Source organism: Lynx rufus, unplaced genomic scaffold, assembly GCF_022079265.1.
Source record: "Lynx rufus isolate CCGP_SWC_20201006 ecotype Redwood Valley unplaced genomic scaffold, mLynRuf1.p SCAF_22, whole genome shotgun sequence".
NCBI classification, from domain to species: Eukaryota; Metazoa; Chordata; class Mammalia; order Carnivora; family Felidae; genus Lynx; species Lynx rufus.
The window spans coordinates 7,237,515-7,262,395 of record NW_025814837.1 but is presented as its reverse complement, the minus strand read 5'-3'; the positions used below and the strand labels follow the sequence as shown (position 1 = coordinate 7,262,395).

The 24,881-nt window shown below is 41.3% G+C and overlaps 1 protein-coding gene across 5 annotated transcripts in view; it reads left to right on the top strand.

Moving 5' to 3' along the window:
• MAPRE2 (microtubule associated protein RP/EB family member 2) overlaps positions 1-24,881 on the top strand; it is a 158,830-nt gene that overhangs the window by 47,245 nt on the left and 86,704 nt on the right. The window contains exon 1 of one of the 5 annotated variants that reach the window (XM_047087073.1): positions 12,877-13,112. The exons of the other annotated variants lie outside the window; for them this stretch is intronic. Coding sequence (XP_046943029.1) covers positions 12,994-13,112 — 119 coding nt within the window. The 5' untranslated portion in view covers positions 12,877-12,993. Of the gene's footprint in view, positions 1-12,876; positions 13,113-24,881 lie in introns of those variants that run through there. 5 annotated transcript variants of the gene reach the window in all.

Here is a 24,881-nt window from a genome sequence, read left to right as displayed (position 1 = left end):
ACAACTGCTTGAGAGATCATAAGTCACAACCTGCTACTTGTGTCTAGTCAGCCTGCAGAATAAAAGATAATGATTGCTGTTTTAACTCACTAAATTTTGGAGTGATCCTTTATGCAGCAATAGGGACTCAGTAGGGTGTTGCTGTTATCTATATTCCTGTGTAACAGGTGATCCCCCAACTCTTAAACTTAACCATTTTGTTATAGTTCACGGTTTTGTGGATCAGGGATTCAGGAAGGTCTTGGCTAGACAATTTATCTTTGATCCACATAGTGGATCACTATTAGCTGCGGTGGCTGGGACCTTTGGTCATGAGCCTTGGAACCACCGTTCCCTATCGCTCCTTTTCTTTCCGTGCTCTCTTCCTCCCCATGATCTGTTCCTAACAGGGCCTCTCCACATGGCTTATACTTCCCACAGCATGGTGATGAAGGATAAATAAGCTTCTTACAGGGCAGCTGGATTCCAAGAGACCAAGGCAGAAGCTGCTAGTCACTGTAAGGCTAGGAACTAGTTGGCATAATTTTTATGCCAATAAAATATACTGCTAAAAATCTATCCCTCAAAGCTTCCACAGGGCCTGCCTAGACTCGAGGAGAGGAGAAATAGATCAAACCTCTGAAGGGAAAAGCCTAAAAAAATGGTGACCTCAGCAGATAAAGCAAGAACCTAGCTTTATATCTCAAAGTGTTACTTTGTAAATCTTCGTATGCCCCATTTGATGGATGAGGAAGCTGAAACTAGGGAAAGTAATTTGTCAAGATTACTCAATTTTGAAGGACCAGCATCTAGATTCAAATTTGAGTGGTCCATTAATCTTAACTATGACCTCTTTCAACATCTACTCCTTGCAAAAATAGTAACTATACAATGTATACTATATTTTCTTTTTTAAATTGAGATATAATTGACATATAACATTGTATTGGTTTTGTGTGTACAACATAATGATTCGATATCTGTATATATTGGAAATGATCACAAGAAATCTCGTTCATATCCATCACCACACATAGTTACAAATGGGTTTTTTTGTTTGTGAAAATGAGAACTTTTAAGGTCTACTCCCTCAACTTTGAAATGTACAGTATTACTATTGTCACCATGTTGTACATTATATTCTCAGGACTTATTTTATAACTGGAAGTTTGTACCTTTGGGCTCCCTTCACCCATTCACCTAACTCTCACCCCTCACCTCTGGTAACCACCAATCTGTTCTCTGTATCTCTGACTTAGGGGGTTGTTTGGTTGGCTGGCTGGTTTAGATTCCACAAATAAGTAAGATCATTTCGTATTCCTCTGTATGACTTATTTCACTTTGCATAATGACCTCAGGGTCTATCCATGTCATCCCAAATGGCAAGAGATCTTTGTTTTTTATGGCTGAATACTATTCCAATATGGGGGGAATTTTACCATGTTTTCTCTATCCATTCATGTGTCCTTATACATTTAGGTTGCTTCTATGTCTTAGCCATTATAAACAATGCTGTTATGAATGTGGGGGTGCAGATATTTTTTCATTTTCTTCCCATTAACAACCCAGAAGTAGAATTTCTGGATCATATGTTACTTGTATTTTTCACATTTCGAGGAAACTCCATACTACTTTCCTGAGTGGCTGTACCAATTTACATTCTCACCAACAATGGACGAGGATTCCTTTTGTTCCACATCCTTGCCAACATTTATTTCTTGTCTTTTTGATACTAGTCATTCTAATAGGTGTGAGGTGACACTTCATTGTAGTTTTGATTTGCATATCCTTCATAATTAGTGACGTTGAACACTTTTACAAGTACCTGTTGGCCATTTGTATATTATCTTTGGAAATTGCATTGAGTTCCCTCCATTTTTTAAATCAGATTGTTTTTTTGCTATTTAGTTGTAGGAGTTCTTTATGTATTTTGGATATTAACCCCTTGTCAAATATGACCTGCAAATATTTTCTAATTTATGGGTTGCCTTTTCATTTTGTTGATGGTTTCCTTTGTTATACAGGAGGTTTTTAGTTTGATGTAGTTGTTTATTTTTGCTTTTGTTGACTTTGCTTTGGTGTCAAATCCAACAAATAATTTCCAGGACTGATACCAAGTAACTTTACCCCTATGTTTTCTTCCAGGGGTTTTAAGGTTTTAGGTCTTCTGTTTAAGTCTGTAATCTATTAGGCATTTTTCTGTATGATGTAGGGGTCCAGTTTCATTCTAACATATGTTGCTGTCCAGTTTTCCCAGCACCATTTATTGAAGATACTGTTCTTTCCCCATTATATATTCTTGCCTCCTTTGTCATAAATTAATCCTATGTATTGGTTTATTTCTGGGCTCTCTATTCTGTTCCACTGATCTATGTGTCTGTTTTTGTGCCAGTACCATACTGTTTTGATCACTACTGTTTTGTATTCCAGTTTGACTTCAGGAAGTGTGATGCCTCCAGCTTTGTCCTTGAGATTGCTTTGTCTATTCTGGATCATTTGTAGTTCCCTACAAAAGTTAGAATTGTCTGTGTTTATTTGTCTGAAAAAATGCCATTGGAACTTTTATAGGGATTGCATTGCATCTGTAGATTGTTTTGGATAGTATGAACATTTTAACAATATTATCCATGAGCATGGAATATCTATTTGTGTCTTCAATTTTTTCATCAGTGTCTTATAGTTTTCAGGGTACAGGTCTTTCACCTACTTGGTTAAGTTTATACCTAGGTATTGTATGCTTTTTGATCTCATTATAAATGAGATTGCTTTCTTAATTTCTCTGATAGTTGATAAGTATCTAGAAATGCAACAGATTTCTGTATGCTGATTTTTGTACCCTGAAACTTCACTGAATTCATTTATTCTAACAGATTTTTCATGGAGTCCTTGGGATTTTTCATATGTAATATCATGTCATGGGCAAATGGTGACAGTTTTACTTTTTTCTGCTTTGGATGCCTTTTATTTCTTGCTGAACAATTTATACCATGTTTTCTCAATTCTAGAGTGCTATTTTCAATAAGGAGGCTATTATCTCTGCCCTTCCCCAAGTACAAGGGTGCACATGTGTGTACGCGCGCACACACACACACTGCGGCTTTAGTTTTTTTTTAAAGCTACAGAAATATTCTAAATAGCTTGATCATAGGCCTAACTCTGAACCAATCCTTAGGGTCAGGAAGATGAAATATTGTAATTGTCAAACTCAGCTAGAATCACAAGGTTTGAAGGAATTGTTCCCACAAGGATGGAAAGACAAAAAATAATAAAAATTCACTAGACATGCCATTGCTTCTTGTTTATAATGATCCCATTGCATTCTTAAAGGCTGATAGGATCTTCCCTGAAGACTGGAATTTAGGGGCTTGGGGGAAAGTATGAGAAGCAAGCTATGGAGGAGATCTAATCTGAAGAATTGATTGGAGTTGTATCAGCTGATTTTTAACTCATTGTGGCTTTCCATATGGTGTTGAGACTAAGATCCTTTCGTATTTCCTAAGAATCTGATAACTTCATTTAGAAATTAAGTGGAAGCTAGCTGAAGGTGACTCTTCGTTTTCATGTGCTCTGCTGTGTAGTTGGACCCTTCATGTTCATGTTCTGTAGATGTTCAGTGAATGCAAATTGAGGACATGAAGGTACTTGGCTTTATGAGCTCTTGATTAAGCACAGTATAAGCTCTAATTAGAACACTTCTGATAGAAACTTAGTCTTCATGACTTCCCGTTGCATTCTTTTTTTTTTTTTTTTAATGAACTAAGCTTCTTTAATTTTCTTCTTAAAAATTTTATTCGGATGAGGTCAGAAATTGGGGAATTTCTCTTCCATTACTCACACTGCTTCCCAGCTGCTGGCCTCATGTTCCCTTGACAAGCTGTAGAGGAGACATCCGTGAGCCACAGCTCGGCTGTCATGAACATCGTACTTGACAGCGAAGCCCCACCCTCCCAGTGTCCCTGGTTGCTGCTGGTAGCCCAAGTTCTGGGTGCCTCTGAAATTTTGAAGGCCACTGGTGCCTGTTAGAAGTATTGTCTCTTCACTGCACAATTACCCTGCCTCCTGGCTTCACAATTATATTAATGAGTCTCTTGACTCAGTTTGAGCTTTTTTTTAAAAATTTTTTTTTACATTTATTTATTTTTGAGAGAGCACAAGTGGGGAGGGGCAGTGAGAGAAGGAGACACAGAATCCGAAGCAGGCTCCAGGCTCTGAGCTGTCAGCACAGAGCCTGACGCGGGGCTCGAACCCACGGAGCGTGAGATCATGACCTGAGCCAAAGTTGGACACTCAACCAACTGAGCCACACAGACGCCCCTGAACTTCTTAATATCAAAGTCAGAAATAAAGCCAAATCGGTTAGTTGACTTTTGGGAGCCCTAGGGAAATCCTCTCTTGAAAGCTTCTGAGGACTTCTGGAAGATTATTTATTAATTGTACCTATAGGCTCATCATTTCTCTTGCCACACAGTTGAGCCCGAGATGCCTTTTGTCCCCTCAATTCAACAAGATGTGCTTTATGTAAACATGGAAATAAAATAGGGGAAGGAAATAAAGGAATTTCATGAATTTGGGCTCAGACACATTTCCATGAGAGCACTCAAATAGTCATGTCTACAGCTGGATGGTTGAATTATAACGATCTTGGCATAGTGAAAATGAAAGCAGATTTTAACTTCAGAAACAAGTACCAAAAAACAGTGCCTGTGGTTGTCTTTTCCCCTCCAGAAGATAGCAAAGAAATGGACATTGATAGTTGAGGTTTACTCAGGGGGAAAAAGTTAATTACTATCAATAAAGGGTAAGAAAATACTTTGTCTCTATTAATCATGTATATCGCTAACCCCAAATCCTGGTATATCTTCCTACTACACCCTGCCCCACCTTTTCCTTAACCATAATTTTCAGCTCCTATCCTTCCACTGTTCTGTAGAGTTTACCATCCCCTCCTGGCTGTCCCTGCCTTCAGCCTTTTTCTGGCTTTACTTCTTTGCCCCCTTGACCGAATTAATTGCCTTCAGGGCAGCAATCTACATTCTCTTGCCTCTGTGTTCTGCTGTCTCATCCCTGCTACTCTCCAACCTTAGATTCTGCATTCTTACCCCCCAGGTTTTATCAGACTCCAGTGGAAGGCAGGCTATTGTTAGTGAATAAGAATGACTACTTTGACACCTGGCAGGTACATTCCTGCCCAGCTTTGCCACTTCCTGGCTGGTGATCAGGCTAAGTTATTTTTAACTAGTTACCTCCTCTAACGAGTGAGATTTAAAGTCGCTCCTTCCTCATAAGCTTCTGAGGATTAAAGTACCTGTTCAATTGAAGACTAGCACTTGGTCCGTTAAATATTCAGTAAATGTTAGGCGTTGCTATTGCTAATCATTGCCATTGTTAGCATTCCACATCTGTGCCAGCAGACGCTGCTAACGCTGCTACAAATAAGTAGCTTCTAACTTTAGTTTTAAGTGGAAATCTTTACAATGGCCATTCAAAGCCCTGTACATTCTGGTCCTTCTGTTACCTTTCTGAACTCCTCTCTTCTGACTATCCCCTCAACCCCGTAACATACGCACTCAGTCAAGTGAAAATTCCATGAGGGCAGGGAATTTTGTCTGGTTTTGTTAATTTCTGTATTTCCAAAACCTATAATTGTTCCTAGAGCATAGTAGGTGCTCTATAAATATTTGTTGAATGAATGAGCCCTGATCACTGCCTTGGTCAAAGCTTTACCTGTTTCCCCAGGCATGGTTACTTTATTTTCTATATTTCTGGGATACTTAATACATTTTTCAATTATAACATTTATAACATTGTATTTTTATGGAAAACATACTTAAGGCTCTTAAATTTAGCCAGCTGGTATAATTCAAAAGCACATTTTTATTTAATAGACTGAAACCTCACATTGCACAGATTTGATTGAAAGATTACAGAAATCATAGTGCTGAGTGTTTTTAAATTGCATTCCCATCATGTTCTATGAATTATTCCACAAAGTTAAGTCCAAAGCTTGAGAAAATCCAAGGAATCGCAAATCAGAAAATTCCAACACACAAGACATCTTAGGCAGTGGCGATGTTCTATCTTTTGACATTATGGAAACCTTGCTATTTTACCAGCAGATAGGAGGCTTGCAAAATTCTATATGAATATATCAGTGTAGCTATAAATATGGCTGATAAGTAATCTCCAAGGACAAATAATCTCAAAAGTCCATCACGAATGAGCACACCTTTTAAGTTGGCTTTAAAGGGAGCTTCATGTAGGGGGAAAACCTTATGCACCAATTTTAAGTAAAAGGCTATTACTAAAATCAGGAGGCGTCATATCATAAAACTCTCATCAGATCTAAAGAAAGAACTAATAAAAATCTTTGATGCCTTGGGATTAAAAGTAGTGAGCAAGAACCAATCCCAAATACATTTCTATGCCACCAATGCAATTTCAGGACCAGCACCACTGGCTGGCCAATTGTATATTCCACTGCTATTATTTTAAATGTGGAGCATATTTTTAAGCCATTGATTGATAACTTGTCCCTGCCATTCTCTACTGGAAAATGTCCTAGGACATACACATGGGAGAAATTACTTGTCCCAGGGCAGCAATGTGACTGCTAAGTGGAATCTTCTGTCTACATCCGGAGGTGATAACAATCTAAGGAAGCCCCCCATGTAAAGTGGTGTGACAGCTGTGAATGCCTTTGACAGCAGCGATTATCAGCTTCAGTGAACATGTTTTCACCTGGAAAAGGCATTTGTGATGAGTAAGGGCTTCTGGGATGGAATCAGGATTAATATCCATTCTTGGCTAATGATTTCAGATCTTCTCTGTATGGTCTTTTGATTTCTCAAATCCAAGATAATGCAAAATCCCTGTCCTAGATGAACTTCACATGTTAGAAAAGTAGACCAGGATTTTTGGCAGTGCTTGCTGGCTGAAGTCTCCAGAGAAATGCGATTGTGCTATAGGCTAGGAACCCTAAAAATTAAAATCTGTGGTGGTACCCAGTTTGATCTTCCTTGAGTAGGCCTGTGTTTGAGACATCCGATGGTTTCCTTTTTTTGCTTGTTACTCTCGTGGCTCTGTGTCCTCTGGGTCTGGCTTAGTAATGCTGTTCTCCAAACATGCATTTTAAATATGTTTTATCATTCTGTTGGGATGTGGGTCATGACCCCACTAGAATGGGGGCTCACAGGAAGGGTCAGTTCATCTGGTGCCTAACAGGTGCATATTAATGAACATATTGGCCCCTCCAATATTGCTGGAAACTTTTTAGTGCAAATACTTGTTGATTCCAGTTAGTTTCCAGTACTACGTATGAACCTTGATTTAATATTTCCTCCTTCCTTGAATATCTTGGTTTAGTCAGAATATTAGTGACTTTGTAGAGAATTATGGTTCTCCATACTTGATTACTTCTTTATTTTCTTCAGTTATCATTAATGGGTCTGATCTGAAATCCAGCTTCTTAAAACTACCTTTGAGAACACCTCAAATCCAGTAAACCCTTCTCTGCCCTTATGTGATTCAAACTTGGTGACATTTGTCTTGAGAGATTTCTTTTTGAAATTCGTTTCTCTTCTGGGCACAGTGAAACCACTCCCTCTTTGATTAGCCCCACCAAGCAAAATCCCCCTGTCTTTCTTCACAGGCTTCTCTTTTATTCTTGGGCTTTTAAAGAGTTCTACGCCAAGCCTTCTCTTTCGCTCTAAGGGCACCAACACCCACAGCTTCAGTTCTCACCTATGAGATATTTCCTCCAAATCCTATGTATATCCAAGTCAAACATACCAAATAAATTCAAGGACCCATATGTTCCTTTATTCAACAAATATTAAATGAACAACCACTCTGTGTGAAACCCAGTAACCACTCGTTCTCATCACTTGGGTGTCCTAGAGGTACTTCTCTCTATACAAACTTTTGACAGCCTTTCTTCCAGAAGGGCGATTCCATCTGTATTTCCTAGTTTGATAAATGATCCCATTATCTATTTGGTCAACCAAGCCATAAACTTGAAATTCATTTGAAATGTCTTTCTCCTTCACTAACTATCCTTAACCTCCATCAACGATGGTGCCCACACCCATTTAGTCAGAAAATCCTAACAATTACACCCTCTGAAGATCACAGATCTGTGCTTGCTTCCACAGCCCCTTGGCCACTGATTTAGTTGAGGCCTTTATTGCTGACTCATGTTAGCCTTCTCCAATATTCTCTACACTACAACCAGCATCAGACCTTTGCGATCTGCAAACTGCACCATTAATTTCTCTCCCTACAACACTTCATGCTTCTAAAACACCTTCAGAATTAAGTTCAAGTTCCTTCACTGGGCCATGGCACCTTTCTGTACCTGGTCCTTGCCCTATCTTTTGGTGCTGTGTACTCTGCTCTTGGTCCATACTAAACAGATTGCTGTTTCCCAGAGACGTCACTCCCTTTCCTACTTCTGTACCTAAGTATATCTGCCTGAGAAATCCTTTATCTTCTCACTATACTACCATTCTGTTTTAAATGCGATACAGCCTAATGGATAAGCATAGGAACTTTGGGGCCAGGAAACCCTGAGACGCAATACTGGACAAGTGGCGTTTCCTCTTTTTGCCTAAATTTTGTCATTAGGGTTTTTGGGAGAATCAAATCAGATATTGAATAACTGAATGAATTAGGTATTCATTTAGTGCCTACTACCTGCCAGGCTCCATTCTAGGAGATCCAGAGATAGCAGTGAACAAAAGAGTTGGAGCTCCTACCCTAATGGATCTCACATTCTATCTTGCACGTAGGAAGTGAACAAAAAAGGTTATAATTATTACTCATCCAAGGCTTAGGAGATAGTTCCTTGGGGGAACTTTTCAGACGTCCTTCCTAATTTCCATTCTAAATTAGGTGCTCATCTTTGATGGGTCTATGTCACCCTGTATGGTAGCATTATTACAGCATTATGTTGTATCATAATTGCTGGTACTTTTATCTTGCTCACTACAACCTTATGAGTTCCTCAAGGACAAGCCTAGGACCTTCCCTATTGTACCAGCTTCTCATACACAAGAATATGCCTTACCTATTATTATTTTTTTTAATGTTTATTTATTTATTTATTTTTTTAAATTTTTTTTTTCAATGTTTATTTATTTTTGGGACAGAGAGAGACAGAGCATGAACGGGGGAGGGGCAGAGAGAGAGGGAGACACAGAATCGGAAACAGGCTCCAGGCTCCGAGCCATCAGCCCAGAGCCTGACGCGGGGCTCGAACTCACGGACTGCGAGATCGTGACCTGGCTGAAGTCGGACGCTTAACCGACTGCGCCACCCAGGCGCCCCTAATGTTTATTTTTAAGAGAGCAGCAGATCACAAGCAGAGGAGGGGGGAGAGAGAGACAGACAGACAAACAACATGAAGCAGGCTCCGGGCTCTGAGCTGTCAGCACAGAGCCCCATGCAGGGCTTGAGCTCACAAACCATAAGATCATGACCTGAGCCGAAGTTGGACACTTAACGGATTCAGCCATCCTGGCGCCACCTTATATAGAACATTTACCACTAAAGAGCCTTTGTCATATGCCAGACACTGTGTTAACTGCCTTACATATATTCTGTAACTTCATCTTCACAGCAACCATATGAAAGCAGTATTATCACACCTACTTTCTAGGTGAGGAAAGTGAGGAGCCTAAATCTTAAAGATGCAAAGTAACTTGTTCCGGTCACATAGCCAGCAGGTAATGAAACCAAGCAAGGAACCCAGATCTGACTGGCTCCAGAGGCCCAGTTTTAATCCTGATGCTTGATGAAGGAGCCGTTTCTCCATGGGGCAGTTGGAAATGAAAGACAATGGTCTGCATATATTTTATTTTAGAAACACCTGGGCACATAAGATAAAACCTTAATCCACACTCAGATATTCATAGATGCTTTTGCATAGTTATTTTTTTCTATAATTGATCTATGTGGTAGTCCTTACCCTGATGAGAGGTGGGAAAACAAATGGTTTTAAACTTGTCAATCCACAGAATTCTAACCTATTGGAGTTTAGACTATCCTTGAGTAACTCCGTCTCTTGGGTGGTTGTTCAGTTTTTTAGATGTCCTTCCTTCCCCTGGCCCTTCTGCCTAACCATAGCAAGCCACTGATTTTAGTCTTGATTGTGCTGGGACTGTACCTTACTTGGGGAGGGAAGTGTTGGGGAGACGCTCGTTGAGGTGGTTATTTCTCAGAGTCTCAAATGGGAAAGGAGGTCAAGGTAAGTCCCAGAGGCTGAGAACAAAGCCAGACCTCTGTAACATCTCCCTTTGGGGACCTGATTTTTCCTCCTTTCATCTCCTTATACTCAGTCAGGTTTGGAAGGGGTAGACTCTTTCCTCCCCCTCCCTGTCTTTTTGGCATTTCCCCTGTATCCTACAACCACCTTCCCAAAGTGGAATTTGCCCTCTCCTTTTCCCTAGGGCTGAATGGGAGAATGGCTGCCAGGCTACTTGATTTATGGGGAAAGGAATGAAAACACATCTGTTTAGTATTTTCAAATTATTACCCCGGTTACCCCAGTGTCTCCGAGGGTAATCACAGGTCTCTGGAGCTCTCTGGGTCCCTTTATAGTATCATGGCTCACAGCAGTCTTAGAAGAAGATTTACAAGGATTCTTAGATACCTCCTTCACCTGACTCACCACCCCTCCCTTTTAGCCCATCAACCCAAATTCTTGGCCATAGTCCTCTCCTTCATAAGCAGCACAGAAACAGTGGGACTATAATTTCCACAAAATAAGATGGGATAGTCAATGAGCTATACATTCAAATTCTGACAAATTTAGTCCCCATGATAACACCAAATTATTGCTTAAATATGGGATTGTGGAGAAGAAAGCTGTACTAAAGAACCCAAAATGAGAGGATGTACTCTAAAAACATTAAATACTTGATTTGTAGACTGTGCTTTTCACCTCCAGACTATCCCCAAAGAAAGGGGAAGCTTTGGTGAAAGGGAACAAATTAGTAAGGAAATTGACAACTGTGGGGCCAGTAACAGAAATAGTAAGAGGAACTGTGGATCTTTGTAGCAATGACTGCACACACTCACAGGCCTCATTAGCTCAGTGTGCAGTGTGAGGCTTGCTGTATATCTCTTGTACTTAGATATGTTTATCTGTGTACCTTGCAAGTTTTAGGTCAGAAGTAGATCCTTACTGTACGAGGGGGAAAAAAATCTCATGTGATGAGATTCACTGGAGTTCACTGGAAAAGCAGAAAACAAAAACTTCTAAAATATGGCCCCAAAGAAGAATATAAAATAGAAAACAAAAAACAAAAAAAAACAAAAAACCCTGTTTGAGATTATCATTACCATCTGGGTTGCGAACTTTTTGCTTCTAATTCTAGAAGCTTGGTGCCAGAAATAACTTATTACCACGGAGATACACTGGAGAATTGTCAGGAATGACAAAGTTGTGGGTTGTTTTTTTTTTTTAAATGTCTGTACCACAAAATGATAAAGCTGATAAACCATACAATGATGTGAACGGATGAGCCATATAGCCTCGTACTTTCTGCTACATACATTTATGCTGTCTTTTATACTCCGGTTCTTCCCTTCACACCCACAAAAGGTCAGAGACCACTTTTGATGAGCAGAGATCCTTTAAAGGCTCTTCTCCTCTCTGAAGGAAAGCAATGGATGCATCTGGGGTCTGTTGAGAGTTTATAATCTAATCCATTGACTTTGCCTAGTACTAGCAATTCGGCTCACAGGTCTGTTCACAGTGGTCATGTTGCGAATGTACATAAAGTACTTGATTCTTACTTACCTTGATCTATATTTATGAGCTCACATTAAATATAGATCAGTACTGTCCAATCACATTGATAAAAAGCACGTCATTTTGATGTTCCAGTTCACCACTTCCTAGCTCTGTGACCTTGAGCAAGTTACTTTAATCTCACTAGTTTACTCATTTTTTTTTAATATATGAAATTTATTGTCAAATTGGTTTCCATACGATAGTTGACTCATTTTAAAATAGGGGTGATGATAATCGCACTTGTCTCATAGCCAATGTATTTGAAAATTGTGTGGCAATGATACAGAACAGCTAGAATGTGGGGAGCTTTCAAATACTTGAGTGTTGACTTGTTTAATACAAATGAAAATAAAATAAATGAGTTAATTATAGGTATCTAGAGGCAGTTGAAGAATTGGAATTGGGGGCTCTTGGGTTACCCTGTGCTAAAAGGGTAGCTATTTTTTTAAGCCCTCTTTGAGAATTCTTTTGTGCAGATAATCTCTTAATTTGCAATCTTTAATCTTCACATTACTAAAGGAAAGGCTACATTGATTGGAAGGAAAAGCAGTTTTCTTTTAGGTTTTCAGCTTTGGGGCTTCTTTTGGGAAGGAGGTTGCTGCTGTTGAGAGAATGGGGGAGGAAGCCGATAAGGCGAACGTTTTCTAGAAGCAGGCCACCATATCTTTCTATATATTTTTTGAAACCAGACCGGGCTTAATTTGAATGCTGTAAGAACTTGGTATTGAAGGAGTTAAAGGGTCTCCCACACCCCTCTGCCTGAATCGTTCTTTTGTGTACACAGCTGCAGTTGGAGCACGGGTCGGAAAGGAAATGGTTAGAGGAAGAGCTGGTTTTCAGACGAGGCGAGTCTGCGAGGGGGGCTGGGGGTGGCCTGGGGTTTTACGTGCCAGATGTAGGCCTGCCCCGGTGCCTGCCTGGAGCTGCTGGCATGGTCACGCCTCGGCCCAGTGCGAATTGAGGAGAGGTGATGAGTTAGCGGGTTGCTATGGTGACAGGCCCGGCCACGTGACCCGGTGCTGCTGCCGGCGCTTTGACGTCAGCAGCCGGGAGGGCGGGACGCAGGAGGGCGGGGCGGGAGCCGAGCGGGGAGAAGGGAGCCAGCGAGCAGGCGGCAGGCAAGGTCTGCGCGAGGAGCAGGCGAGCGGGAAGACGCGACGCAGCCACCTTCCTCACCAGCCAGCCCGCCGCGGTTTGTTCCCTACCTCGGGAGTGCTCCAATGCCTGGTCCGACCCAAACCCTGTCCCCAAATGGCGAGAACAACAACGACATCATCCAGGATAACGGGACCATCATTCCTTTCCGGAAGCACACAGTGCGCGGGGAGCGTTCCTACAGGTAATGGGGCTGGCACCGGGAGCGGCGCCGGGCGGGGGAGCTCGGCGGGGGCGCGCGGAAATCCGGCCCGTTATATAATGGAGCGGACACTGCGCCCGGACCGGGCTGCAGACGTGCGTTCACGAGGGCGCTTGTGATCATTTGCTGTTTCCATGTGTCATGTTAGCCGTGCATTGAGGCTTCATGATTGCAGATGGAGAGCATTTTGTGAATAGGTTTGCTGCCTGCGAGGGGTCTCCTTCCATCGCCTTCCTTCCACACTGGTAAAAACGCAAGCAATTTCTTCCCTTTCTCCAAAGAGAGACACGCTGTAGCACTTCCTTTTCTCCTTTCCTTTAGATTTTAAAGGAACCATTGGGTAGGCTGTGCCTAAAGGCAGAGAACGGGAGGATGGCGAGAAAAATATTTGCGCTTGCCCTGGTGTGTGTGCAGGAAAGATGGAATCCTCTAGATTAAGCTGCAGTCTGTGATGTTAAACCGCCAGATTGATGGAGCTTTGTAAGAATTCTGCTCGCTGATTGGTGCAAGGATTGACAGCAGAGGTCACCGTGTCAGACATTCACCAAAATCTTCTCCATAGAACCCGTGGTTTATTAGAAAGAGACCAGACTGCAATGGACCTGAGGAAAACCGGGTGCCCTTATGCATTTTCTTAGGAGTTTATAGCCTCCGCATGGGTGGGGGAGCCCGCCCTTGTTTAAACAGTAGGAAGGTAATTCCTGCTATTTTGCTGAGGTCTGATGTGAGGCTGGGACTGATCTTGGTCATTGTATTGTGAGCTTTTTGATTAATGAGTCGGACTGTAAGGTTGGCATCATTTTTACATTAGCATATCTGGCAGTATGTTCTAGTAGATAAGCTCATTAAAATTGTTTGCATTGTTTGATAAGGATAACAATGTAATGGAGAATGCAGCTAGAGCCTAATGCAGCTCAAGGCCAGAATTGAGGGGAGACTGATAGCTTCCCTCATATTTCCTCTGAAGTTCTTTTGTACTAGGGTAGTTATTTTTAAATGTTACCTTGATAACCACTAACAATGCTTTTGCTTTCAGGCAGAGCACACATACCTCTAAAGCGCATCCTCTCAGCTAGTGAGCAACAGGAAATAACTCTTTTTTTTAATGCCTTCATCTAAACGTTTGTTCAGATGGTATTATGGGTATTCGGTGGTGTGTATAAATATGACATAATTACAAAATAGGACCAAGAGTACCCCGACTTCCTCTGTGGCCAAAGAAACCCTATTTGCTGACTCAAAAAAAAAAAAAATCATAAGCAACCTTTGCCCTGTCATCTCTGGCAGTTACATAAATACTTGGAGTTAATTCTGGCTGTGCCCATGAGGTCACCAAAATCTCATGCCTTATGGTTCCAGCTAATAGGTTGACATGGCATCCTTACAGATTCCAAGCACTTGTTATTCTCTTAATATAAACCAAAATTGGTCCACAGCTTCTGGGACTGTCTCCTTTTGAAGATCCTTGTGATTGGAACATTGGGTCCCTTCTCTCCCTTACTCATCCACCTTTCCCTGTGCACATTCCAAAGCCTAAAATAGAACTGAAAAACAAAAAACCTAAACCCTGAGTTGCTTTTAAACCTCACTTCTTTCAACTGTTCTTAGGGATAATAAATTTGAAACCCTCGTTTCTTAAGTGACTTAATCTCTGCCGTATAAGTAGCAGTTGCTTGTAAGAGTTCGAATTTTACCACATACGCCAAAGGAAGTTGCCTAGTTGGGTTTTATTAGTCATATAAACAAACTTGAAATGGCAATGGAAAATTACTTGGTGGTGGAAAGGCTAAATGCTACCTTTTGGTGGCAAACTATTGCTATAAAATGAAATCTTATTTACCTTTTAAATTCAATCTATTTCCATGTCCTAAATTATTTCCAGTTTGTTTTGAGTCCCTGTAATGGTACCTGAAATTCTATGAAAAACAAAACTGAATTTAAAGAAGATCTGACTGTACAAAATTCTGAAGTCAGTAAGAGCATTATTGCATTTGTATTTTATATAATAGGATTACTGGACACCATAGTGAGAGATGTCATAGGTTAAATGAAGAAGGAATCCTCCAAGGTGGCATTGGTATTAAATTATACAAAGGGTGTATGCTAAGACAGATCCACCTTATGTTTTCTTTGGTCTGCTTTCCTTTCAAAGTGGATGGCCCATATAGTACAACTCTCACTTATTTTTTTGGAGGGGCATAGGGGAAGGAAAAATGTGAGACATTTTTCTATCCAGGAAGTGTTCCATAATTACTTTGGCATCTTGAGGCTGGAATAATATTGCCATGTAATTGCTGAGGAAACTTGGAAGGTACTGTGAAAGCCCAAGTAGAGAGATTTAACCAAATAAAGTCTACTTTGGTGGTGGGTTCATTATAGCCCTCAAAAATTATATGTGCTTAAGAGTTCTTTTTGAGTCCCATGGAGTGTCTGGGTAAGACCGGAGCCCTGGGACCATCAGAGGGAATTCTTTTCCTGATTCCATTGCTGACTTCTTTACCAGCAGTTCCCTTACCTTTGGCTTCATTTTCTGTATTTGCTCGTTAGCTTCAACCATTTAAAACAAAGACATTCTTAAACGATCTGTGTAAATACAAGAAGAATGCCATTACTACTGCAAAGGGATCTTCCCGGAGCTCCAGGACAAGAGCTGGCATAGGTGAGAAGAGGAGAGGACACCTAGGGAACAACACTGTTCTTTCCAGCACTGTCAACTGGACAGATGGTCACTCTTCCCAGCAAGAGACATTATCGTCATGACATTTGCACTGGATTGTTTACAGATAAGGGTCAAATATGGTTCATGACCCAGATTATCTTAATCCAGGTATCTCTTTGTGTAACCAAGCCCATATTTGTAGCCTGGACTGGAGAGGGTGGTACGCCATTATTGAAACCCATGTGCGCTTTGATAGGAAGAGCAAGTTACCTTTCGGAAATTATTCTCATTAGTAATTTCAGTTGAAAGGAACCGGTGCAAAAATGGCTCAGCAGGACTGTGTGGATGTTTCCACCATTCATGTTCACTACTGTGTGAGTGCCTTGGACTCAGCTTCCTCAGTGCATTTATGAGCACGAGAAATCCATATATTTTAAGAGCTGCTTAAAAAATAAATGTGGTGTGGGCCATCTGAGGTGACACTGTTTAATTCACAGAGCGAATGAGTCGTGCTCTGGCTCTCCCTGGAGGAGCTACTCCCTATAGCTCTGTTTCATGCAGATGCTAGTAGGAAATGAGATTTATTAACTGGCCTTCTGCCCACTGCATCTTTGTTTGCATACTCCAGTCTTTTAAGAATGAACGTATAAGTCCAGGGGACTGTTTCCACATGAGTGTTTGAACATGCAACTACAGTAGCATATGTTTCGGAATACTTAAAAAAAAAAAAAAAAAAAAAGGCTTGGCCCCAGGAAGTGGACTGTAAAGGAAGGCAAAACTTAAAATTTAAGCCTAAGACCTTGGCCCTCCCACCCAGCATTGCCGGTTTTGCAAAATGAACTCTTAAGAAAAATAAAAAGAAATATCGTGTGTGTATAAAAGAGTTGTGAAGGCATGTTCCATTTCATAGAGGCTGTCATAACACGGCTTTCTCTGACCAGAATGTAGATTTCTGATCCTTACTCCCCACAACAGCAGCTGCAGACAGCAAAAAGTCTAGCTTCGCTTGTCTTTTAGGTATGTCACAGTATCATCTGGGTTTACTTGTCATAGGAACTTTTCGGAAAGAGTGACTTTTGTCCTTAATATTTTTCTTCGTATTTGTAAAAATCACAGGATTACTTGATGCTTGGTAGGTGCCTAATTTTCAACTTCTCTTCAGGGTTCTTTGTCCGAACTTCTGTTAAGGGGTTGGTCTTCTGGGCACCTGTGGTGAGATGCTCACCCGTATTCAGCAGTGGGTGTCACTGGTTGTATCTTCTTACAGGGCACAATCCTGGCAGAACAGTGGCTTGAAGTGGTCCTCTGAGTTGAGGACGTTGATTTCCATATTCAGTATCTTTTCTGTATTGATAGGACCTCTTGAAGCTTCCATGAATAATCCCTTAGATTAATGGAGCAGGAAATACCGGTACTAATCTAAATATTCCATTCGGTTTAGACAGTTCGACAAATTCCTGAGATAGGTCTGAGATAGATGCCCCTTAAGGACTTTGAGTTGGAGCAAAGTCAGATGTATAAGCAACTCCTTGTGTAACAGATTTACCTTGTTGTGAATACTTGGCTTGATCTAATAGTAAACGTGGTTTGCATTTCCTCAGTCCACAGTGATTCAAAGTAGAAAAAGATCCCCTCAAAGCCAGTGTGCTCTAGGAAACTAAACAACACTGAGGAAGACCGTAAGTCTTGGTGAAAGGAGTGTAGGCTTTAGAATCAGAATTTTCATTGGCCTGACAAGGTGTGCATATTGGGCAGTAGTGGAAGATAAGGCCGAGGCATTGAAAGGCAGGCAGGGTAGTCAGAACTTTAAAATTGAAGGCTAAAAGGGGCGCCTGGGTGGCGCAGTCGGTTAAGCGTCCGACTTCAGCCAGGTCACGATCTCGCGGTCCGTGAGTTTGAGCCCCGCGTCAGGCTCTGGGCTGATGGCTCAGAGCCTGGAGCCTGTTTCTGATTCTGTGTCTCCCTCTCTCTCTGCCCCTCCCCCCGTTCATGCTCTGTCTCTCTCTGTCTCAAAAATAAATAAACGTTAAAAAAAATTTAAAAAAAAAAAATAAAAAAAAAATAAAATTGAAGGCTAATGAAAACTCATTGATGGAAAAACAGCATAATGAAAATAGAAATGCATGCTGGCATTTATCTCTTGTTTTGAAATGGGAGTTGAAAGGAAATGGGGAGTCCTCCAGTGCCCCACCCTAGAGGGCCAGAATTGCTAGAGAATACTCAGTTTGCCCTGACTGAATTCTCAAGCCCCGCCCTAGAGACTAGGTGTATGTTCCTGACTTGAGTCCTCCTTCCGGGAGTAGAAGCAATCAAAGCAGCTTTGTCCCTTCACAGGACTGGCACTTAGCTCAGACAGTGACTTCTGTATTTGTAGAAGCCCAGTTCATAGTTAGCTGTAGAGCTTCAAGAGGTAGCTAGCATATAGCTTCAAGAGGGCGCTGTTCTAATCCTCCCAAACTCAGAAGCAGGGTGGATGATACTTCATTGCGAAGGATCCTTCTGAGTCATTTAAGGCCAGAAAATGTACAGATATTCTCAGATGAAGCTTCCTGGAGCACTCCAAATGGCTCCAGAGCCAGTTCCTTATACGGCTAGAAGGTGATCCCCTTGATGGCAGGTTCTAGAGTAGACTGAGCATTTAACCTGGATTGAGTAGATTTGCTTACTTTTGAATTTTTTACATTTCACTTAAAAAAAATTGATTTGTTCTTTTCTTGTGAAAAGTATGTTTCTTCACAATGAAATATGTTAGAATATATATAGTTAGAATAGTTTCATTCTTCCTGACTTTAGGCTGCCATTCAGTGTCGGCCTCTGTGATACTAAATTGGATGTGTCCTACTCTGCTGGCATCTTACGCATAATTCCAGCAGCCCTTTTTCCTATAACACTCCACACACATCCCACCAGTATGACAGGGACCTTGCTTCTTAGTTCATTTCAAAATTCTGATGGTTTATCTCAGTGTTTGGGGCCCTTAGAATTTGTATTTTCCTGAGAAAATTCTTTCAAAATGGAAATGTATAATTCACATAGGCAAAAACTGAAATTACCCACCTTTCAACCTGTAGTATGAATCAAAGAAATTTCTCCAAAATTTTTTTGTTAAATGCATCCCCTAAGGGTGATCATTCATTTTAATGAAAATAGTGGGATAAAGATTAAACAGTTTTTGTAGGCCACCAAGAAATAATTTCTTAGTAGGTTACTTAAAAAAAGAAAACATACTTGTACGTTTTCAGTGTCAGATCTCCCCTGGCTAATTAGAATTTTACTTACTTGAACCAGGACAGACTTTCTTCTTTAGGCATGATTTTTTTGTTTGTTTGTTTCTGAAAGCGCAGAAGGTGATGATATATACATAGGATAGTCAAGTTGATATGGCTCCTTTTAGTGATGGTGTACTTTGTGTAGTTTGTCCAGTAAAGAAAATATGGCTAGAGCTCAGTCTTTGTTATTTCTAGACCTGACTTGCTAGAGGCAAGAGGCATCAGATTTTGGCCATGACTTGGAACAGAAAAGAAAAAGGGCAAGAGATTTGAGAGCGAAAAGTAGGAGTTAAAGATGTATAGTGTGCTCAGGGGCGCCTGGGTGGCTCAGTCGGTTGAGCGTCCAACTTCGGCTCAGGTCATGATCTCACGGTTTATGGGGTCGAGTCCCACTGACAGCCAGAGCCTGGAGCTTGCCTTGTATTCTGTGTCTCCCTCTCTCTCTGCCCCACCCCTGCTCTTGCTGTGCCTCTCAATAAAATGAATAAAAACGTTAAAAAAAAATTTTTTTTAATGTATAGTGTGCATTGGTAGTCTATAAGACTTGTCATCTATCATAGAGAATTGGTCCTGGAGTCGGTGGTCAGTGTTGGTTGTTGCATAAGCCTGAAATTTCTCTTCCACTGTTCTTCCTTAGATTTCTGTGATCCCATTTTTTTCCCCCTCAGAAGTGGTGTTTTTGTTTTGCTTTGTTTTAAAGACATTAATTTTTTTCTTGAGTATAATCCTATCCTGGCAAAGCCCTGAGAGGTAACTTGTCAAAATTGCCAGAGGCATGAACATTTCGGGGACATTTTCCTATGCTAAATAGCAGTATCCCTTTATTTAAGAGCCCCCAACCCTGTGATTCCTTGCAGGGTTTGCATTTGGTGGGTCCACACATCGGGAGAAAGTGAAGCTTCCAAAGTGGGCTCCACCCCCTACCACATCTATTTCCTTTTGTCATTTTGAAATACCAAAACATGTTTTCAAGTTGTTGCTAATGTAGCTTTTTAAATTCCCACTTCTGGATTTTACATAGGAATTGAGATTTAAGCCCAAACTCCCACAGTCGCTCAAGAATCTATTCTTTAGGCAACCTTACTGACTTCTTCTCCACTCCTGGGCCCCCAGAATGCAGAGGGAAATATTGCACAGCCCCTCCTCCTAAAACCCCCAGGGTCAGGGACAGCAGGCTGCCAAATAGTACTTGGTAGGAGGCATCTGAGAAGGTGGGGGGACCCACACTTGACCCCGATTTTTGTGATCACTGTCCAGCAGATGTGAAGTTATCAGTCCTGTAACTTTCACAAGCTTTCAGAAATGGAGCATTGTAAATAAAAACTGTGTGTGTGTGTGTGTGTGTGTGTGTGTGTGTGTGTGTGTGTCTCCCTTAGTATGACCTCTGTAAATAAGTTTTAATACAGCCATGAGGCACAAGTCTCAGCAATGTTGAGGGACCTGCGTAGGAAAGTTCCTTTATCCTGACAGAAAGTCACGTGGGAAGGCTTATCTCTTTGATCTCCAGATTTTTATGATAGTTGCATTGACCATCGCTAGGTTAAATACAGTACAGTATACTGTTATACAGAAAGGAAAATAAGACTATTCCCGCTTACTTGATGTGCACAGAGAAACAGAGAATAATAATGGTGACAACTGCACAGATAAGTACACGTGTACCATTTTGTTTTTAAATTGGAATTCCATAAATGTATTGCCTCATCAGTGGTGGTTCAGTTAGTACTTTAATAGCACGAATTTTAAAAATTAGTTTTCGTTTAGCATTATCTCACAGTTCGTGGGTTCGAGCCCCGCGTGGGGCTGTGTGCTGACAGCTCAGAGCCTGGAGCCTGCTTGAGATTCTGTGTCTTCCTCTCTCTCTGCCCCTCCCCAACTCGAGTGTGCTCTCTCCCTCCCTCCCTCTCTCTCTGTCTCTCTCTCTCAAAAATAAACATTAAAAAATTTTTTTTAAATTAGTTTTCATTTAAATCATGAGGTTTACGGGCTGAAATATGCTGGGAAGCATCTCAAAATAACAGACTTACTGAAGTCACATGGATGATGGTAAAGAATTGCCTAATGCAGGTACTATTCTTACATTAAAAAAAGGTCACAGATCACAAATGAAATGTGCTCCTCCAGTATCTGCCCTGTGAGGCTGCGCACATAGCAGCCCATAGCCCAGATTTTGTTTCATTTTCTCCCGGCTGCTCTGGAGCCGCCGCCTGTGTTGATCTGTAATGCGTCCGGCCTGCTTAGTATGCTCCAGGAATATTGTACTAACTGCAAAATAATCCTCTGGGAGATTTCTTTCTCGATACCCCCTTGGAATTTTTGTTTTCTTCTCTTCGTTTGGGCACCTGCTGTGTGTGTGAGGTGCTATGTGGGCCCCTAAAGCTGGAGGTACCATGTCAGTGCCATTTTTTCAGCTGCAGACGTCTGGCCTCCCCAGCTCTTCGACCAGCTTCCTACCTTCTGGAAGTTATTGAGCAATATCTGGCCTTAATGTGACCCCTGCGATAGTGCCATGCCGGCAGGAAACCAGCCATCTGCATTGACGGTACCTCCCTGCTCCAGCCCCCTCACCCCCCAGTCTGGATGAAGGCTGAGCGAATCCCCATGGAGACTGACCAATTAGGAATAAACAAAAGGGGAGCTCTGAGTGCATTATCCCAGCTATAGGGACCTGCTCACCATCAATAACCATGAAATAGAAAGCTTGTGGAGTTTGTGGGCTGAATGTCTTGTTAGTAAAGGAGGATGGGGAAGAGGGGGTGCTCGGTGGGTACAGTGTGAGGGCTTCCCAGGCGGGTGTGCCAGCCTCTCCCTCCTCACTCTTTGACCCCTGTCTTTCTGTGTCTGGGAGCAGAGTGAATCTGCCCCTCCAACGCCAGCTCTCCAGAGAGGAGGAGAAAGATGAGAGCCATCAGCCAGCGAGGCCGGGGGCTGATGGCAGAGAGAACAGGGACCTGTAAGTCTTTGCAAAATCCCCTAGTGGGGCTAGCAGTGCACGGTAAATTGAAAAGCAGGTTTGGTGTTTGAGAAGCCAGGTTTTCTCTCCCTGGGATTTCTGATCTGCACATAGCATTGTCATAACATTGACTTAAAGGTGTCAGCATGAATAACAGCAAACATATTTCTAGCCTGTGTGATGACTGTGTCACTGCTACCTCAACCCCAGTTCAGAACTTGGACTGGACTGAGCAGATGGTCTGCACCATCCGGCACCTCTGTTCTTGGTCCACCTTCAGAACAGTCGGGGTTCTCAAAGTCTCAGGTTGCTAGAGAGACAGACTCACTATGCCAGCTCTACCCTTTTCTAACTAGATGATCTAGTGTAAACTTTTTAGCCTCTTAAGCCTCGTTTTTCTCTTAGCCTCTTAAGCAGGTGGAAATAATAATAGCATCAGCCTCACAGAGTTCTTAATGAGGATTTAAATGAACTATGGAATATAAAGTATACCAAGCAGTGACTGGTACAAAGTAAACATCTCTTAAAATGTCAGCTAGTAGGGGCACTTACTAGTAGGGGCACTTGGGTGGCTCAGTCTGTTGAGCACCCGACTCTTGACTTCAGCTCAGGTCATGATCCCAGAGTCATGGGATCGAGCCCCACATCAGGTTCCATGCTGAACATGGAGCCTCCTTAAGATTCTGTCTCTCTCACTCCCTCTGCCCCTTTCCCCTGATTGCATACATGCTCTGTCCCTCACTCGCAAATAAATGAATAGAATAGAATAGAATAGAATAGAATAGAATAGAATAGAATAGAACTGTCAGCCAGTATTGTTGTTAGGAGTTCCAGTCTACTGTCACCCTTTTTCTATAATAATCTATTATCTTTGTGGCCTCAGTACCTGTTACAATACCTGGCGTGTAGCAGATGTTAGTTAAAAGTCTAAATTGAATCAGAGGAAAAAATTCAAACAAATCACATGGTAGCCCTTTCCCTCTTACCAGCTTTATTAAGAATTAACTTAGATGCACTAAACTGCATCCATTTAAAGTGTATGATTCAGTGAGGTTTGGCCGCGTATTTGCCCTTGAAGCCATCACTGCCAGAAGATGCCTGGTACCCTTTGTCCGTAGCCCGAGGCAACCACTGCTCTATATTGGTAATTGCTTACATGGTCACCAACCAGTAGGTTACATTTGATCTAAATGGAATCATGCAGATTGTACTCTATAGTGTCTGACTTCTTATAGTCAGCATAATCTTGAGATTCATCCAGATTGGGTTTATCAGCAGTTCGGCACTCTTGGTTGCTGAACAATCCATTGTATGATTGCACCATATTTTATCATTCACCAGTTGATGGACATTTGGGTTACTTCCAATTCTTAGCAATTATGGATAGAACTTCTGTGAATTGTCATGTACAGTCTTTATGGGAATATATGTTCTCATCTCCCTGGGGTAAATACCTAGGAGGGAAACGATTGAGTCCTATAGTCAACCTTAAGAAACCGCAAATGTCCAGAGCAGTTGTGCCATTGTTCCTGCCAGCAATGCATGAGAGTTCTAGGTGCTTCACCTCTTTGGCAACACTTGGTGTTATCAGTCTTGTAAATTTTGGCCATCCTTAACAGATGTGTAGAGGTATCTCATGGAGATTTTAATTTACATTTTCCTGGAGATGAATGATACTAGCTGTCTTTTTGTGTGCTTATTTGCCTTTTGCGTATCTTTAGTGAAGCGTCGGCTTAAATCAGTTGCCTGTTTTTTAAAATGAGGTGTTTTATCTTCTTGTTGTTAAGGGGATTATAAAAATGTATTATAGATATTGTAATATAGTCTTGTCTTAGATTTTAATGGATACGGGTCTTGTGTTCTTCACCTGCATACAAACTCCTCAAGAGAAAAGAGTTGATCTACCTGGTCTTTGTCTACAGTGCCTTTTCTAGCAGTTAGGTCCAGCTCTCTGTAGGTATGTATTAACAGACTCTATTAAAATAGACTTTTAAAAAGTAAGGTAACAGAATCATTCTTCTACTTCGGGGGGTGGGCAGAACGACTACTACACCCACTTTAAAAGTTGCATATGAGTGAGTTAAATTTAAGAGCTAGGTTTTCCTTGGCATCTGGATAGCTAGGGGATGTTTTTTTCTGTGGAGAAGAACCCAGTAATTACGTAGATACTTTTTTCTTTGTATTGAGTGTCCCCTTGATGTTGGATCAACTTTTCCACTCCTGTGTTTGAGGAAAATGTGTGTAGAAATGTTTTCTCTTTTAAAGGTAGCAAAAAACAATTTTCACACTTTTAAAAATCAGGATATTTAAGCATTGGATGCCCTCCGTTTTCTTTTTTTCTTTTTCTTTTTTTTTTTTTTTTTTAACTCAGAGGCAAACATCCCCCAGTTCTTCCTCGATGCATTCTCTTAATTTGGAAGCTTTGGTGTTGTTAGTTTGACTCCAGACTTCTCTAAACCCCCAAGGAGAAATTGCCTTAAGTAGAATTGAGAAACTGGGAAGCAAATGTCCAGTAAAATCTTTGGTTTACCTGAAAGGATCAACTGAGGGACCTTGTGATTTTTGAGAAGAGTGGGGATGCTTAGCTTCCAGAATCTTCACAGCTAAGAGCCAAATTTTCGTAACCACATATGTTTCAAAATCTAAAGATATTATAAAATATCTTATGACTTCACAAATGCCCTAGGTCTACTAGTACATTTTGTGAGCTTAACTTATTTCCTCTGTCGTTTATTCATCTTCTTGCAAAACCTTCAGGCCAAATTCCAGATGAGTTACTGCTTCCATGATAGCAGTAATCTTGCAATCTAGGTTATGGATGATTATTTTCTGTGGTCTAGTTGGGACAGAGCAGGTCACAGCCACTCAGA